The sequence below is a fragment of the Limanda limanda genome, chromosome 20 (assembly GCF_963576545.1).
Source record: "Limanda limanda chromosome 20, fLimLim1.1, whole genome shotgun sequence".
In the NCBI taxonomy this organism is placed as follows: domain Eukaryota; kingdom Metazoa; phylum Chordata; class Actinopteri; order Pleuronectiformes; family Pleuronectidae; genus Limanda; species Limanda limanda.
The window spans coordinates 1,261,218-1,279,050 of NC_083655.1; the positions used below are offsets into that span (position 1 = coordinate 1,261,218).

Consider the following 17,833-nt stretch of genomic DNA (forward strand, 5'->3'; position numbering starts at 1 on the left):
TATCAGTGTTTTGGGTTTTATTCATGTTACAACTCGTCCCTGCAGAGATCAGCTGAACTGAAGAGGTCAGAAGGATTGTTATTGTGATCACAGCAAACATCTCATCCAGTTAGTTATGATTCACTGCAATTCTGTTTTGCATCTGAAAGAATAATGGGAGCTTTTTTAAATGGCAAAATACTGTAAAAGAAGTGTTCACTGAAAAGTCAGAATATTAAGTGGAAACTGAATGTTCAAGATTCAAATATGGTAAACAATTATTTATTAAAGTAAATAGAATGTGTGATTGTTCAGTGACATTTATTTATTAGACAAATTTAGTTTCATTAAGATCTATTTCTAGTTTTTTTTCTAAATTCATGAACAAATTTAAATACGGAATGTATATTTCTGACTGCATCTGTGCAGTTGGTCTTTCAGGTCGTGGACTGATTGAGTTTTTGTGAGACTCTAAAGTTCACTGATTGAAGGATGAAGAGCTAAACGTCCTCCAGATGGTTTCAGGTCTCAGAGGACGGTCTGTCTCCTGTACCTCATGTCCCCTCTGTCTCCTGTACCTCAATGTCCCCTCTGTCTCCTGAGGAGCTCTGCAGGTCTCCGGCTGAGAGGACAACGTCCCTCATTCATAAATATCCACTGACACTGGGACACTCGGGTATATTTTTAAAAACATTTTCCCATGCATTTATTTTGAAAATGCATTTAATGGTCGAATTGTAAAATATAAAGGTATCAAAGGAACATATTGTTCATAAGGTACATGTATTTGTTTTAACAGTAATAAAAACCAGGAGACACACACACACAGAGGACAATGTCCCTCATTCATAAATATCCACTGACTCTGGGACACTCTCACTTGCATTTATTTTGAAAATGCTTTTAATGGTCCAACTGTAAAATATAAAGGTATCAAATGAACATGTATTTTTTTTAACAGTAATAAAAACCAGGAGACACACACACACACACAATGAAGATGATTTACTGAAGGTGGTGACGCACTTCCGGGATGATCCACCTGACGAGCACGGGACGAGACGTCACCAGGTGACACGAGTCCAGATCCAACTACAGACTCTTTATATTCAGATTAAACTACAGACTGTTTATATTTAGATTAATCTACAGACGGTCTTTATGCAGATTGACCCTCGGACTGTAGAAACTGATCGAGCAGCAGAAGCGTTTCTCCTCCGTCTCCTCCTCAGGTGTTTAAAGTCTCATGGATTCTGCAGGTGAGACGAGCTCCGTCGATCTAACACGAATCATCGGATTCTATCAAACAATAATCCATTTTCACATCCTGACTTTCTGTTAACTTGTAAAAAGTCTATTCAATCGTTGAACCTGTTAAATCACTTTCATCTTCCTCGTTAATCAACTATTAGAATGAAACTTTAAACATTCATGTGTTACTTTAAACACTGAATGTTTGTTTCAGGACTTGAAACAACGATTTTATATTTCAGGTCAATTTATATTTATATTGACCAGAAATAAGAATATAATATAATAATTTCACAGTTTTGTGTTCAGTGTATTTCAAAGAAAAGTGTAAATAAATGAGTAACATAAAATAAATAGCATAAATGTAGAAATATAGACATGAAATCTAAAAATGCAATGATGAATAAATAAATGTAATCTACTAAGACTTAAAACAATCCAATTTCTATAAACTTTAACACTTCATGTTAACGTGTAATTGCAAATTATTCATAATATAAAACTTTGATACACATTGACAGATGACTTTCTAATGCATCTCACTATATATGTAATAATTGAATTTGGCTTTGTGTTTTTTTTTTAAATTGTCTTCATCCTGTTTTATTTTTCTTGTGGAACATTTAACCAAATTCCTTCTGTTTTACTTTTGTTTCATTCTTTTCTCACCTGCAACGGAAACAACCTTCATGTTCATATCTCTGTGGTTTACTGAGAAAACACAAACCAGCTCTGATTCCCTATGACTAGTCACCTAATGGACTTTGGACACATTTAATTTTCAGAATACTTTCATGTGCAAAAGCATAAAAGGATGAATGAATGAATAAAAAGCTTTTGAAACATATTAATAGTGGAATCACAGACATGTTAAGGTTAGAACGATGCTTTGGGTTTCTAGTGAGTTCAGTTCCTGGTTAATCTTCTGGACCTGTTTCCTGTCTCCTCGGTCAGATGGTCAGCGTGGGCGTGACCCTCCGAGACGCTCGCCTCTCGACATCATCATGAGTCAGATACGCCGGAAGCGCACGGCCTCAGACAGGAAGCCGCTGGGCCGCTTCCTGTCCCGGACGTCGGAGCGGACGGGGATCCCTGAGGACGTGGAGTCGGGGGGGCGGGAGGAGAGAGCACCGAGCTCAGGTGGGTTCCTCACATGTAAGGTTGCCAACTCCCTGAAAAATAAATAAGATACACCTCATTTTAGCTCCTCTTTTTCTGAGCGAAACAATTTTTTAACTTTTTGACCCTGAATATGAATAAGATGCATATTTTTGAGTGACATGAAAACATGGAAAACAAATTATTATCCAGCAATTCACTTAAATAATAAACAAAATTAACTCAATAAAATAAGAATCTTTCTTAAACAGAAACCTGTCTTGCTTAACTTAAAACTGTATACATGAATATAAAAAAACAATAGATAGAAAGCAGAACATCCATCCTGAAATAGTGCATATTTTTAGTGCAATAACTAAAGTGCAAACAGAACATGTTATATGAATATGCTGTCAGCTCATTGATCCCAGAGCAGGACATTGTCTGGGAACAAGTTTACCGTAAATTTTCATATAAAGCGCCCGGTTATTCATTTTCCATTGGCATTTTACTGACCAATTTTTTAAATCTCACAGTAATAAGGGACGAAGTGTGTCCCTTTTCAGGTCAATACGGGACAGGTGCTTATGTTTCCAAACACGGGACGATTCACCTACTCACATGAGACCTTTCCCTTTTCCTAGAGGTGAGACTGTCACAGCACAGATCGGCTTGAAGAGATATTCTACTACGTCCAAACATTTGTTTTATATGAATCTGAACATAAAGTAGTTCCTTGAGTTGTGAGAAGAAAAGGGTGAAAAGAGGGAAACGCCCAGAAACCCATCGAGCTAAAGCATCAAGGAAATGGACGTCTCCCAAGATTTCACTTTCCTCCACAGAGACTCAGAAGGAAGCAGAAATGCCCTCTGATCAAAAAATAACTTTCTAAGATATCGTGTTGATTGGTCAAATTCAGATCTTTAACATCTGTAAAACACACATCAGTCCTCACCATGTTGACACCTGTGTGGGTGTGTGTGTGTGTGTGTGTGTGCAGTGGTGTACAAAGTACTTGAAAGCCATACTTGAGTAAAAGTACAGATATCTTACCTGAAAGTGACTTCGGTAAAAGTAAAAGTCACCCGTCAGAAAATGACTTGAGTAAAAGTCTTAAAGTAGCTCATATTAGTACTTAAGTATCAAAAGTATCTGGTGTTGAAATGTACTTAAGTATCAAAAGTAAAAGTACAAGTACCAAAATTAACACGAAACAACCCAAAATGTTTCTCCTCAAGATTTATCTCAACTGACTGAAAAATTATAACAACAACATTAATAATAATGTATATAATCTATAATTTTACAAATTTTGAACCCTAGATGAGAGAGAGAGAGAGAGAGAGAGAGAGAGAGAGAGAGAGAGAGAGAGAGAGAGAGAGAGAGAGAGAGAGAGAGAGAGAGAGAGAGAGAGAGAGAGAGAGAGAGAGAGAGAGAGAGAGAGAGAGAGAGAGAGAGAGAGAGAGAGAGAGAGAGAGAGAGAGAGAGAGAGAGAGAGAGAGAGAGAGAGAGAGAGAGAGAGAGAGAGAGAGATGTTAAAGACTTAAAAGCCGAGAGGGCGGCAGAGCGGACGAGTGGAAAAGTCAAAAGAGAGAGAGTAAAGAGAGGTAAATAAATACTCAAGTAAAGTACAGATATGTGAAAAATCTACTTAAGTACAGTAACAAAGTATTTCTACTTTGTTACTTCCCACCACTGTGTGTGTGTAGCAGAGGACGAGCGAGAGGTCAGCTGGGGTCGAGTGTGTGTTTTCCTGCAGCGGCTCGGGAAGAAGGCCGACAGCAGGAGCCTCAGTCTGGCTCACTGTGATGTGACCGCTACAGACCTGCTGGAGCTAGGTACACACACAGACACACACACACACACACACACACACACACACACACACACACACACACACACACACACACACACACACACACACACACACACACACACACACACACACACACACACACACACACACACACACACAGACACACACACACAGACCTGCTCCAGGATCAGCTCAGGTCCTGTGATGTTCTCTCACGTGTTCGCTCCTCAGCCACGTTGCTGCAGTTCCTGCCTCAGCTGGAGGAGATGGACGTGTCCTGGAACGAGCTGATTGGTGGAGGTCTGCAGGCGCTGACCTCTCACCTCCATCAGGTGGGCGGGACCAGGACGCTGAGGCTGTGCGGCTGCAGGCTGAACGCTGATGATGTCACTGCACTGGGTGGGACCCTCCAGGATTCACAGTATTATCATTCCTACTTTAGAAAGTTTCCTCTCAGGTTCTCTCTGAACCCGACGCTGTGGCTCTGCAGGTGGCGCCCTCGGCTGCGTCCCACACCTGGAGGTCCTGGACTTGTCCTGGAACGGAGGTGTCGGAGGCGGAGGGTTGCAAGGCCTCCTGGGTAAAGTCCCCCCCACACTGAGGGAGCTCCGCCTGGTTTCCTGTCAGCTCTCTGCAGCTGATGCTTCGGCTCTGGGTGATGAACCAAACTCTATTAACACATTCATAAGAACGGGAGGATTAAGATAGATAGATAGATGGATAGATGGATAGATAGATAGATAGATAGATAGATAGATAGATAGATAGATAGATAGATAGATAGATAGATAGATAGATAGATAGATAGATAGATAGATAGATAGATAGATAGATAGATAGATAGATAGATAGATAGATAGATAGATAGATAGATAGATAGATAGATAGATAGATTACTTTATTCATCCCCGAAGGGAAATTAAGTCGTCATAGCAGCCGGTATATTTGAATACAATAAAATACAAAACAATAGAATAAAATAAAAAATATTGAGGTAGAAAGAATAAAAAAACAGAAACACAAGATAAATAGGTAGATAAGGTGCAGTGGCAAGATGATGGTAATAGTACTGATGATATGATGGTAATGTTATTGTTAGACAGTATATAAGAATAGTACAGTATATATAGTATATAATATGACATAATTTATATTTATATATGATAGTAATTATACCTATATTAACCTCGGTTTCAATAGACATTTCCCATGATGCCCTGGGGCACAGGCTTGATGGTCCCTGTGTGTTGTGGTGGTTTGTCCACAGGGGGCGCACTGTCCTCTCTGCCCAGACTCGTGGTGCTGGACGTCTCCTGTAACCCTCGTCTCTCGCAGGACGCCGGCGAGGGCGGCGGCTTCAGCGACCTGGCCGCCGCCCTCTGCCACGCCCCCTCCCTCACCACACTTGGACTGCAGGCCTGCGGTCTGACCACGCTCTGCCTCCAGGCTCTGGGTAGGAGATCCTCTCTCGGTGTGCGCTGTCAGCAGAGTGTCTTCAGGTGATGACATGCCCCCCCCCCTCTGTCCTGCAGGTGGTTCGCTCCGCCTCCTCCCCTCCGTGCGAGAGATGGACCTGTCCTGTAACAAGGGTCTCTCTGGAGGACTGCACCACCTCGCCGTGCACCTGGCTCACCTCACACGCCTGGAGAGCCTCGACCTGCACCTGTGCTGTCTCACACACACCGACCTGGAGGCCCTGGGTACGTACGTACGTGTGTGTGTGTGTGTGTGTGTGTGTGTGTGTGTGTGTGTGTGTGTGTGTGTGTGTGTGTGTGTGTGTGTGTGTGTGTGTGTGTGTGTGTGTGTGTGTGTGTGTGTGTGTGTGTGTGTGTGTGTGTGTGTGTGTGTGTGTGTGTGTGTGTGTGTGTGTGCGCACGCAGCAGCAGTCATGTGACTCCTTGTTTTCAGTCCAGGTGCTGCCCTCTCTGACGGCGCTCTCAGAGCTCAACGTGTCGTCCAATCAGGAGGCAGGAGCTGCGGTCCACGCGCTGGTCTCCGCCCTCCCTCTGACGCAGATGAAGCGTCTGCCGCTCAACAGCTGCAGCCTGAGTGACCAGTCCTTCACCGCTCTGGGTACAAATACTATACTCTTGATTAGGGTTGCAAAGGGGTGGAAAGTTTCCGGTAAATTTCCGGAAACTTTCCGGAAACTTTCCACGGGAATATTAAGCTCGGAAATTTTGGGAATTTTGAAAAAAATAAAACTAAGCAAACTAAACGCTGAGCAATTAAAACATCATTCAAAACTCTATTTTAAAGATGTATGGAACGTTGAGTTTCAACCCTCCACTGGTCATTCTTCCATCACATGCACAGATAACTCCCAGCATGCTTCACTCTACAGCAGGGCTATTGAGGCCTGCTGTAGAGTGCAGGACTAGTCAGGTAAGTTTCCATGATATTACTGGAGAAAATATATTATCATGCTGATTGAGGATTGTTCATCTGTTCATCTAGACTATTTCCATTCATTTATCCATCAATTGTAAAATATGTTTACAGACGATTCCAATTGTTTGGCTAACTATTTATATCTCTGGCATTGCATTAGTGTTTTTTTACAAACTTTTTTCTCATCTTATTCTACAGAACAATGCCACGTGCACTCTCTCATGTGTGGAGACATTTCACCTCATCCAATGTAGAAGGAAAGGCTGTGTACATTTGCAAATACTGTGCAAAGACCTATGTTAAGAATGACACAACGATGCAGAAGCATATAGTCAAGTGCCCAAAGTTTCCTCAGGGCTCAAATCAGACTATGACACAACAAAATGTTTATATTTATGTCTGTATATGACAAGGTAAATACAGTTTGTATAAAATACCCACAACATCTCCAGTTTATTCCCGTATATTCCCGTTAATTCCCGTTAATTCCCATGGAAAGTTTCCAACTTTGAATATTCCCGGAATTTTGCAACCCTACTCCTGATACTTGGATTACTACCAGTACTCCTCATAGTCCTGCTGCTGTGGTAGAGCTGCTGCAGTTCTTCAGAACTCAGAACTCGGCTGCTCTGGCTCACAGCTCTCAGGTTCATGGTTGAAGTGTCTCCTGCTTGTGGCTCCAGGCTGAACGTGTGTAGCTCTTCTGACCTGGAGGAGTTGTGTGTGTGTGTGTGCCTCAGCTCTGGCTGTTCCCTTCCTCCGCTCTGTGGATGTGTCCTGGTGCAAAGCGGTCGGAGGACACCTGGCTCTGCTTCTCGACGCTCTGCAGCCGGAGGTCGTCCAGGAGCTTCGTCTCAGCAGCTGTGACCTCTCCACCGACGACCTGCGTCACCTAGGTAACAGGTCACCATCACTGCTGTGTTTTAACTGCAAAGAGTCGAAACGTGTTGATATCAGAGAGATAATGAAGATAAATGTGATGAAGTGTTGTTGGAGGGAGAGGACCTCCTCACCCAGGATCAGGTGCAGTGTGAGAGTAAATGTTCTGACCTCTGAACCCTGTTGAGCTGCGAGTGATGACCTCTCAGTAACGACCCCTGACCTCTCAGTAACGACCCGTGTGTCCCGTGCAGCTGTGGTCTGCAGACGTGGTTGCATGGCGTCTCTTCTGGTTCTGGATCTGTCCTACAACGGCTCGGTGGGCGACGCCGGCTGGTCCGCCCTGTTCGAAGCCGGAGGCCTGGGCTCGCTGGAGGATGTGGACCTCAGCCTCCGACCTTCGACCTCGGCCTCCTGCTCGGCCTGGCTGCCGGCGCTGCTCGGCGCTCTGCCTCGGCTGCCGGCGCTGACCCGGCTCGCCATGCAGCGCTGGACCATGGGATCCCGGGAGCGACAGCAGCTGAGCCACAGCGCCAGGAAACGTGACTTCCTGCTGGAGACGGATCCAGACTCTAGAGACGCAGCGTCATCGAGTCAGACGACCAATCAGGAGAGTCCAGAGGAGTAGGGACCTGGTGGAGCATGCAGCTAATCTGATCTCATTTATCACTGATGAAATTCATCTCATATATCGAACCTGGAAGATTTCAACAGAGAATTAAATTAAATATCGTAAATATAAACTAACTTGTGATCCCAACAGATTTATTCTTACGACAGAGAAATGTGGATCTGATGCTTTTGTCTTTTCAGGTCTGGAAAATATTACAAATCATTTTCAGGCGTTTGTTCATTTAGAAACTTCTTAGAAACTTTCTTGGAAAAGTTAGAATCCACAGCTACGGCTGGACTGACAGATACAGAGACAACAAATCAAAGTATCGGTCAAATGTTTTCATTGACAAGAAGTCATCTTTAAAGTACTGAGCAGAAGTATTTAGTTTTATGACAGCTGCAGAATAACAACCTGGTGGAGAACATCTCATTGGTTCTCTCACTTCCTGGTCGACTGCTTCCTTCGAGCTTTAATCAGTATTTAAGTGTAATTGGTTTTGAATCATTCATTTGAACAACACATATGATTTTAGGTGAGGATCATGTTTGATTGACAGTCGGTGCTGGAGTTCATAGATGCACTTATGGAAACTTGAACTGTTTCACTTTTAGCACAATGTACATTTATGAGTTTAATCTGTGCATTAAAGATTAAAGTGTAAACATGAAGCTGGATCTCAGGGTGAAGATTTTCCTCTTTGATAAAGAATTCCCAGTTTATCGTTCAGAAGATTATCCAACTAATCTATATCTCTGCAAATGTTTAGAAATGAACCCGAATCTTTGACTTTGATATTTGACAGTGAAAGTGTGATGACACATTTTTATCAGATTTTCACCTGAAATATCGTATTTGAAAGTTTCTGCTGTGAGTTAATGTTCAGTTACATTTAAAACATATCAAGCACCTTAGCAGCATCAATTTGTTTTTACTTTTATACTGAAATCAAAGTCAAAGTATTTTGTTTCCATGAAAATGAGAATTTGAATGAAAAGATTCAGAAAATCCACACTTATAAAAGTATATAAGCAGTTTAGAAAAACAGAAATAAACGCAATAATGAACAAGTCTCATTTTTTGTCACATCCACTGAGACAAAACACTTTGTGTTTCATTTTATTTTCCTTGTTCAGCTTTGATACAGTAGTGAAGGTGGGACTTTCTGTACAAGTGATGCAGACGTTTGATCCAAAAATAAAATGAAATAAAACCATGAAACAAGCAAACAGCTAAATTCAAGTTTGACAGAAAAACGGTGACGTATTTCTTAAACTTGAAGCACAAACATTTCTGCTAAAACCTGAAACAGTTGCTTTAAAAAGCAAACGCTAACTTAAGTAAAGGACACAAGCAAAAACATTGGTTTACATTTACAGGTGATGTGGGGTCAATAAAATAATTACTAAGCTCCTGCTACTACAGACATATCTATGAAAACAATGTCTGTTCCATTACACATCAACATTTAGATCTGATTAATATCTTCTGTTAGTAGCTCATCTGGAGCTGAGCTGTAAAATGAAAGTAGCTCCAGCCACACGTCTCTGTCCAGGAAGACGATGAATCTGCAGGTTTCTCTTAAAGTCGGGACATTTCAGTGAAGTTGGAGGAAAACGTAAAGAAGACATTGGACCCTTGCAGGGACGTCACATGACACGGCTCTAACGAGGAGGGCTTTAGAGTTTGAAGAACGTTTCCACCTCTTAGATTGAATTGATTTAACTCAGGAACCTTAAACTGTGAGAGATGCACAGATTAGATTCTGAAATTATCCCGACCTCTGAACTCCGGTTGATCTTTCACACAGTTCTAAAATCTGTAAACCTCTTAAAATAAAACGAGCGAAATAGAGGAAATGACCAGAAGACTCCTGCTGCTTCGAGCTGCTTCCAGACACAGACTGAACTCTGGATAATCTCCTGAAAGTATCTAGAGCGACTGTATGTGAGAAAACAAACGTCTGAGTCGTGTACGTCTGGAAGCGAAGCCGAGTTGAAATGAGAATGAACAAATTAGGACAATCGATTCATTAAGGGAGAGATTTGAGGAGGTCACCTACGTTCCAAGAGAAACTGGGATTTAATGTTAAAACAATAACCTGCAGATTACATGAGATGTTTTGTTCAGTCCAACCTGTGGAAACAGCACCAGGATCTAAACCTGGAGTTCCGGTCACTTTCTTTTGGATTTCATGTTGTAATTGTCTTTTCCTCCGGGTGGAAATGTAGTTTGAGTTGGTGACAGACTCCAGAGAACAGCGTCCCTCTCCTTCGCAGCTCAGGTCTCACATGTGAAGCTTGTGCCAACGTTTTAAAAAGTAATACAAATAAATAAAACTGAGATGTGAAGTTGCTGTTGATGCTTGAATAGAAGCCGTCAGACAATCAGACGATGGTTAATCCAGATTAATTCAACCACTTTATTATAAATCGGCTCTAATCCGTCACTGAACCAGGAAGCTCCGCCCACTCCTGCAGCTCAGGACAGGAAGTTGAACGTAGACCAGGATTTCTACGAAGTTTGTTTAAAAACAGATTGAACTTTTACCTCCTGATGGTTTTTCTGGATTCTGCCATGTTCTACAATCCCAGTTTTCTTTCAAGGTTAATGAGTTGGTTTCCTGACAGAGACGAGACGATGAACAAAACTATAAAAATAAAACCAGAGCTGTAAAACCCCACTTTCCTCCTTCACTACCCTAAGACCCACAGCCGGTTGAAGCCGGTTTGAGGGGATGGAACTCTGAACTCCAGCCTGGACGCTTGGTGTTAAAAAGAGAAACGTCCCCACGGTGACCTCACTGCTGGGGGGGGGTGCTCTCGGTGTCCACCGTCCTGATGATGACGATCTGCTCCAGACTCTGGGCGGGGGAGGGAGGCGGCCGCAGCTGCTCCACCAGAGCGTGGAGGGTGTCCGAGTTGATGGTCTGCTCCTGGTCAGCATCGAAGGTCACCTGGTGGGCGGCGCCGGCGGCGATGGGGAGGTCGGCCGGCTCCGACTTCAAGCTCTGGATGATGTCGTCCGACTCGGTGTGGCCGACGCCCTCTGTGGGCGGAGCCGGGGCTTTGGGGCCGGGGGTGGAGGGCTCGGGGTTGGCCGGCTCGACTTCGGAGATGGAAACCAAACCTTTGTTTTCCTGGGAGAGTTTGTTCTGGACGAAGGCCATGGGGTGACTGGAGGCCAGGAGGACCACTGCTCAACACACAGGGGGGGGGCAGCAAGGGAGAAGAGGAACCTGTATTATATTATACTGTATTACATCGCATATTGTAATTTGACACTGTTTTGCTTCCTGCATTTCACTTTTTATATCTTTTATATGGATATGTTTATGTCTAAATAAATGTTACTTTGTATAAATATAAGAAAAAGTGAGTAAATAAGAAGTAAATAGTGAGTAAATATATATTGTTTTTTATTGTTTTTCTTATGTGTGGTGTATTTATTGTGTTTTTATGTTTCTATGTTCATTGTATGCACCAATAACAATATAATAAGAGCAAATTCCAGGAAGGTGTAAACCTACTTGGCAATAAATACTTTCTGATTCTGATTCTGACACAAGCTTCTCTTTCTGTATCTAATGACATGAAAACAGTGAGATACAGAAGGTGAGCCACACCTTCTGTATCTCACTGTTTTCAGATTCAGATCACAGCTCGAGGATTCTTCTGCTTTGTGACTCGTCAGTTCAGATCATAACCTGCAGTTTACAGAATTACTTTTGGGAAATGTTGATTTTCAAACAAGGCGCCCAGATAAATATATGATTGGGATACTAATAACCGACTGTAACAAAGTGCTCACAAGGCGCTGGCTGCTTCCTGAGCCCACGATAGAGGAGTGGATAGATATAGTAAATGACATTTATGTTATGGAAAGTATTACTTTCTCCCTTTGTCTTCGGAAAACTGTTCATCGATTTATGGAGCAAATGGGTGAGATATGTGAAACCCCTCAGGCCAGACTTTGTGGAAGTATTGAATGAATGAACCTGTAATGTTATTCTTGATTCAGCCTCACTGACCTCTGACCTGTTCTCTCTCAGATCACCTCTAACATGTTGTTGTTTTTTATTCGGCTTGTTTTTATTAATTTATTTGTTTTTCTCTACTGATCTGTGATTATTGTCTACATGTATGCACTGGACCTCTCCCAACATGTACAAAGTTACCCAATTTTGAAAAAGGTTGACAGCAGAAGAAAGAAAATAGCCCTTGGGCTGATGTAAGTTTTTGTAAACGACTGTCAAAAAATAAATAAATAAATGAATCATCTTCATGTTGGGTCAGAAACACTCGAATCCGATTGGCTCACCAGCTCTGGCTCTCTCCTTGTGCTGCCGCACCTCGTCAGCGTGAGCCTTCTCCTGGTGCTTGATCATGTTCTTCACGCTGGCAAATCGGTTTCCACACAGAAGACACTGCACGCCGCTGCTTCCCTCTGGAAAACACACAAACACACACATTGAATCACACGTTCATCTAAAAGAAACAACAACAACAAAGTGTGAGTTCTGGACGAGGCTGTGGAAACTCACCCGGGTGATGTCGTCTCATATGTTTCTTTAAGTCAGAAGACGTCGCAAAGCGCGAGTCGCACTTCGGCGTCGGACACTTGTACGGAGTCTCCCCTGAACAACGGAAACACAACGTTACAGGAAACGTTCAGGAGAAACACAACAGGTGCTGAGCAGTGAATCCATCCCAGCTGCTCTCAGTCTTCTCACCTGTGTGTTTCCTGGCGTGTGAGATGAGGGACGAGGACACGGAGAAGGACATGCCACAGCGGTCGCACTGGTACGGCTTCTCTCCCGTGTGGCGTCGCTTGTGATAGGTCAGCGTGCTGGACTGAGCGAACGCCTGGCCACAGATGTCGCACACGTAAGGTTTCTCCCCACTGTGCAGTCTGCAGGAGACACACAAACACACAACATCACTGATTCAAATGATCATGTAACTCACTCGACAGGTGGAAAAAACAAATATCAACCAGGTACAGATTCTCCTACGATGAGGATTTACTGCTTTTTTATTCCAGAACATCACAAAAATGATTTGTTTGTGTTTTGAACGTCGGGCTAAAAACAAAAACAGACATTTTAAATTCTCTCCCGGTTTCAGAGAGCTGGCGTTTCCTGTGATTGTGTGGACTAAAGATCAAAGGAGGTTCAGCCTGCGTCTCCAGACTCATCATCTGTGTGTAACTCCTCCCCCTCTGGTACCTGATGTGTATCTTGTAGTTGGACGACGTAGCGAACTTGAAGCCGCAGCGCTCGCAGGTGAACGGCTTCTCCTCGCCGTGGTGCATCCGGCGATGAGCCACCAGCTGACACTTCTGAGCAAAGCACTTGTCGCATTCGGAGCAGCTGAACGGCTTCTCACCTGCAGAGGGCGCCACACACCGAGAGAAGGGGGGAGGAGTTTAGTCACAGTTTTGGGAAACAATGATGTCACAGTTCGGTTCCTGCAGGTCCACTGTTGCTTTGTGTGTTGAGCTGCAGCAGGAACAACAGCAGCTCGTTACTGGTTCTCTACAGCAGCACAGTTCACCTAGGGTTGCAAAATTCCGGGAATATTCAAAGTTGGAAACTTTCCATGGGAATTAACAGGAATATACGGGAATTAACGGGAATAAACGGGAATATACGTGAATAAACTGGAAATGTTGTGGGTAATTTATACTAACTGTATTTTCCTTGTCATATACAGACATAAATATAAACATTTTGTTGTGTCATAGGCTGATTTGATCCCTGAGGAAACTTTGGGCACTTGACTATATGCTTCTGCATCGTTGTGTCATTCTTAACATAGGTCTTTGCACAGTATTTGCAAATGTACACAGCCTTTCCTTCTACATTGGATGAGGTGAAATGTCTCCACACATGAGAGAGTGCACGTGGCATTGTTCTGTAGAATAAGATGAGAACAAAGTTTGTAAAAAAACACTAATGCAATGCCAGAGATATAAATAGTTAGCCAAACAATTGGAATCGTCTGTAAACATATTTTACAATTGATGGATAAATGAATGGAAATAGTCTAGATGAACAGATGAACAATCCTCAATCAGCATGATAATATATTTCCCCAGTAATATCATGGAAACTTACCTGACTAGTCCTTCACTCTACAGCAGGCCTCAGTAGCCCTGCTGTAGAGTGAAGCATGCTGGGAGTTATCTGTGCATGTGATGGAAGAATGCACAGTGGAGGGTTGAAACTCAACGTTCCATACATCTTTAAAATAGAGTTTTGAAAGATGTTTTTATTGCTCAGCGTTTAATTTGCGTAGTTTTTTTTTTTTCAAAATTCCCGAGCTAAGCTTCCCATGGAAAGTTTCCGGAAAGTTTCCGGAAATTTACCGGAAACTTTCCGCCCCTTTGCAACCCGACCTCTGACTAACTCCTGTGGTACGTGAGGGGAAGACACCAGAGGATTGTTTGACAAATCTTTCAATGACTGAGACGACTAATTATTATAATAGTTACTGATCATTTAAAAGGAAAAAATCCTTTGATCTCTGCAGACTCTCACTTCTGATGATAGTTACTTCCTGACCTTCTAAGTGAGGTGTGGTTATCTGCAGGCTTCTCACCTGTGTGGATGCGCAGGTGAGTCTTCAGCTGCGTGGCTTGTCTGAACTTCTTGGAGCAGAAGATGCAGATGAAGGGCTTCAGGCCCTTGTGGATCTTCTCGTGGCGGTGCAGGCTGCTGGCGTCTTTGAACAGTTTGTTGCACTCGGTGCACGACAGCATCAACTCGTCTGTTTCCGACGGATCCTGATCCACCACCTCGCCGTCCTCCTCGCCAAAATCATCCATGTCCTCATCAGCTCCCAGCGAGCCACTCTCCTCACCTTCATCATCATCCTCCTCCTCCTCCTCTTCCTCTTCCTGAGCCCTCCTCCTGCCGCGGCCTCGGCCCCTCCCTCTGCCCCTCCCCCTGCCGCGGCCTCGGCCCCGCCCCTCGCCGCTGCTCAGCCGAGGCTTCTTGGCCACACCCTCTTCATCCCGGGACGGACTCCAGTCTGCAGACGTGTCTCCAAAGTCCTTCACGCTCGTGTCTGAATCTTCTACAGACAGATCTTCTCTTGAAGAAACTCCTCTTCCTCGTCCTCTCCCCCTCCCGCGTCCCCTGCCCCGGCCCCTCCCCCTGCCCCGGCCCCTCCCCCTGGAGCTCTGGGTCTTGGGGGTCCCGTCCGCCGAGCTGCTGGCCTCCGGCTGCTCTCCGCTCAGACGCTTGGGCCGGCCTCTCTTCCGGGCCTTGGGCGTGGTGGGCGTGTACTCTTCGTCACTTTTGCTCCTCTCTTCCTCGTCCAGATGTTTTCCCTCCTCCTCCTCCTCCGGCTCTTTGCCGTTCTTCCCCCCCTCCTCCCACCCCCCCGTGGCGGAGACGATGGACAGGGGCACCGGGGAGCTGGGGCTTCCCACCGAGCCGGGACTGGGAGGAGAGAGACCGGGTTCTTTATCGGCCTCGGACTGGGAGGTCTCGCCCAGCTCGGACCAGCTGGGGGTCTCCTCCAGGTACTTCATGGCCTCGGGCATCCCCAGGAACGCCGCGGCCTGGCGCACGCCGGCCTGTCTGGTGCTGAAACCACAGAACACGTTGATCAGAACACCAGAGGAAACCACATCAAGCTCCATCTGATCCTGGTGAGACCGGCTCTACCTGCTGAGGTTCATCTGGCCCGTGTAGATAAACTCCAGCAGCTTCTCCAGGGCGTAGCGGCTGACCTTGTCCGGGTCCAAGGTCGTGACCTCTTGACCCTTGGCCGCCTGGGAGGAGAAGTACTTGCTGAACGCAGCCAGGATGTTGCGGTGCGCTCGGAACTCCACCTCCCTCACCATGATGGTGATGTCACACAGGAAGTCCATCTCCCGCTGCTGGTGCAGCCGCTGCAGGAGCAGCTTCCCGTGGCCGTGAGTCATCGCTGAGCCCACGACAACAGACAACGCACGGAGTGTGTGTCCTCTGGGTCACGCAGGCAGACACACACAGATCTGCAGCTTCTACACATTGAAATACACAACTCTGCATTAATTCAGCAGGAAAACACATCGTGATAAACTCCAACAGGTTAATATTACTTTGTTTTATTTAAGGACAAAGAGTAAATGAAGAAACTCAAACGAGCCACTTTTTGATTTTAAGTTTGAAACAATGATCAAAATGATTCATAAATCTGCTTCATGTCTGTGGAGGAGTTTCAGTGCTGACGTCACTGACTCGCTTCTACCCGACGGTTTGTTTACTTCAGTCACGTGGTGTTAATAACAATAACTAATAACACAACTACACAAACTGAATCTTAAGATGAAATCTGAATAAAACATGAAGCTGAGATTATGAAAACTTAGAAGCTTGAGATGAACTCACTCTCAGTGGAGTCAGTGATCCTGTGCCCCAGCTTCCGGTTCTGAGGTGAAGTGGTTCTGTTGGGAATCGAACACACACAGGGGGGGGGGTGTGATTGAATATTCACCAGGAAACAAACATCGGTGACGAGTATACACAGTCTATGTGACGAACACGCAGCGCTCGGTCCCGACGCGGCTTCGCTCCAGCGACGGTTTGGAAAATAAAAGCTCCCGCTCGCTTCCTGACCAGGCCCCGCCGAGCGGCTAATGCTAACCGGGTTAGCTCGCCCGGGTCCGCCTGGGTCCGCCCGGGTCCTGCCTGAGGGGGGGGGCTCCCGGAGGGGTACCGGGCACCACGTGGAGCCCCGGGGCCGCGGGAGGAGCAGCGGAAGCCCGCAGACTGCACGGGGAGCTTCCGTTCGCTGCTGCGGAAGCTAACCGTGCGCGCGGGGCTGAGCAGCGCGGTGCTCTTATTTCGAAGGTTCGACGCCGGTTCGAGCCAGGAGGCACAAAATGGAGGAAACGGGGGTTTCACACCCGAGCAGCGAGAGCGCGTCACTTTCCGCCTGGAAGCGAGGAAATAAATTCACAGGTTCGATTCCGAGCGACGTAAATAAAACAAGAAAAGTACCTGACCGGACATCCGCTGCTGCCGTTAGCCGTGACGTCACGGCTCTCGCGAGATGCACCGAGATGCACGGCGGGAGGGGGTGGGGGGTGGGGGGGTGCACCCATAGACATATATAAGGCTAGATGTCTCGGACAATGGAGTCGAACGTCACCACATGGCGGCCATCTTGCTGCGGAACTTGCTCAATTTTCAACCGATTTTTAAACTGTTTGGTTTGTGATAAACGTCAGAGATGTAGTTATGACACTGCATAAATTATTAAATTGTTTAGAAAAATAACATAATTATTCATAAGTATGTAGTGTCATAGCTACATCTCTGACGTTTATAACAAACTAAACAGTTTAAAAATCGGTTGAAAATTGAGCAAGTTATGGTTATTTACCAATACCAACACAATGTTATGGGTGAGCGAGCTGCCCGATGCAAGATGGCCGCCATGTGGTGACGTCCGGCTCCGTCGAACGAGACATCTAGTCTTTATATATGTCTATGCTCGAGATGAGCACCGCCCCGCCGGGACGAAGCACCGCCCGCCGGGGGAAAACCTTCACCGAAAACACGCGCACATACGTTAGAGATACTTTTTTTTTTTTTTTTAAACATATATTTATTGGTTTTATACATTTACATAAATTTACATACATAAAAGAACCTCACCCAACCTGAACATATGGCAGTATAAAATGACAGTTAATAATACAAATATCACAAAAATTGCTAAGTTATGATTAAGGACAAGAAATTACAATGAAAAATACTAATTTAGTTTAAACTAAATTAAAACAAAAAATTAAATAATTATATATAT

General features: G+C 44.7%; 2 protein-coding genes across 3 annotated transcripts; one reads left to right on the forward strand and one right to left on the reverse strand.

Moving 5' to 3' along the window:
- Positions 1 to 1,225: 1,225 nt before the first annotated feature.
- On the forward strand, positions 1,226 to 8,042 carry lrrc31 (leucine rich repeat containing 31). The gene is made up of 10 exons (XM_061094329.1): positions 1,226 to 1,238; positions 2,185 to 2,385; positions 4,038 to 4,166; positions 4,376 to 4,543; positions 4,635 to 4,799; positions 5,412 to 5,597; positions 5,677 to 5,844; positions 6,053 to 6,217; positions 7,276 to 7,431; positions 7,669 to 8,042. Exons 1-10 carry the CDS (start codon positions 1,226 to 1,228, stop codon positions 8,040 to 8,042), a joined length of 1,725 nt encoding a protein of 574 aa, XP_060950312.1.
- Positions 8,043 to 9,100: 1,058 nt separating this feature from the next.
- Positions 9,101 to 17,062, reverse strand: mynn (myoneurin). 2 transcript variants are annotated; one of them, XM_061093649.1, is made up of 9 exons: positions 17,023 to 17,062; positions 16,411 to 16,466; positions 15,703 to 16,043; positions 14,630 to 15,621; positions 13,255 to 13,414; positions 12,760 to 12,938; positions 12,571 to 12,663; positions 12,348 to 12,473; positions 9,101 to 11,222 (listed from the first exon to the last, which is right to left on the reverse strand). In XM_061093649.1, the coding sequence occupies exons 3-9, from the start codon at positions 15,960 to 15,962 to the stop codon at positions 10,828 to 10,830; spliced, it is 2,205 nt and encodes a 734-aa protein (XP_060949632.1). In that variant the 5' UTR covers positions 15,963 to 16,043; positions 16,411 to 16,466; positions 17,023 to 17,062; the 3' UTR covers positions 9,101 to 10,827. The 2 variants fall into 2 exon arrangements, with proteins under 2 accessions (XP_060949632.1, XP_060949633.1); XM_061093650.1 differs by having other exon boundaries at positions 17,028 to 17,057.
- Positions 17,063 to 17,833: the final 771 nt, after the last annotated feature.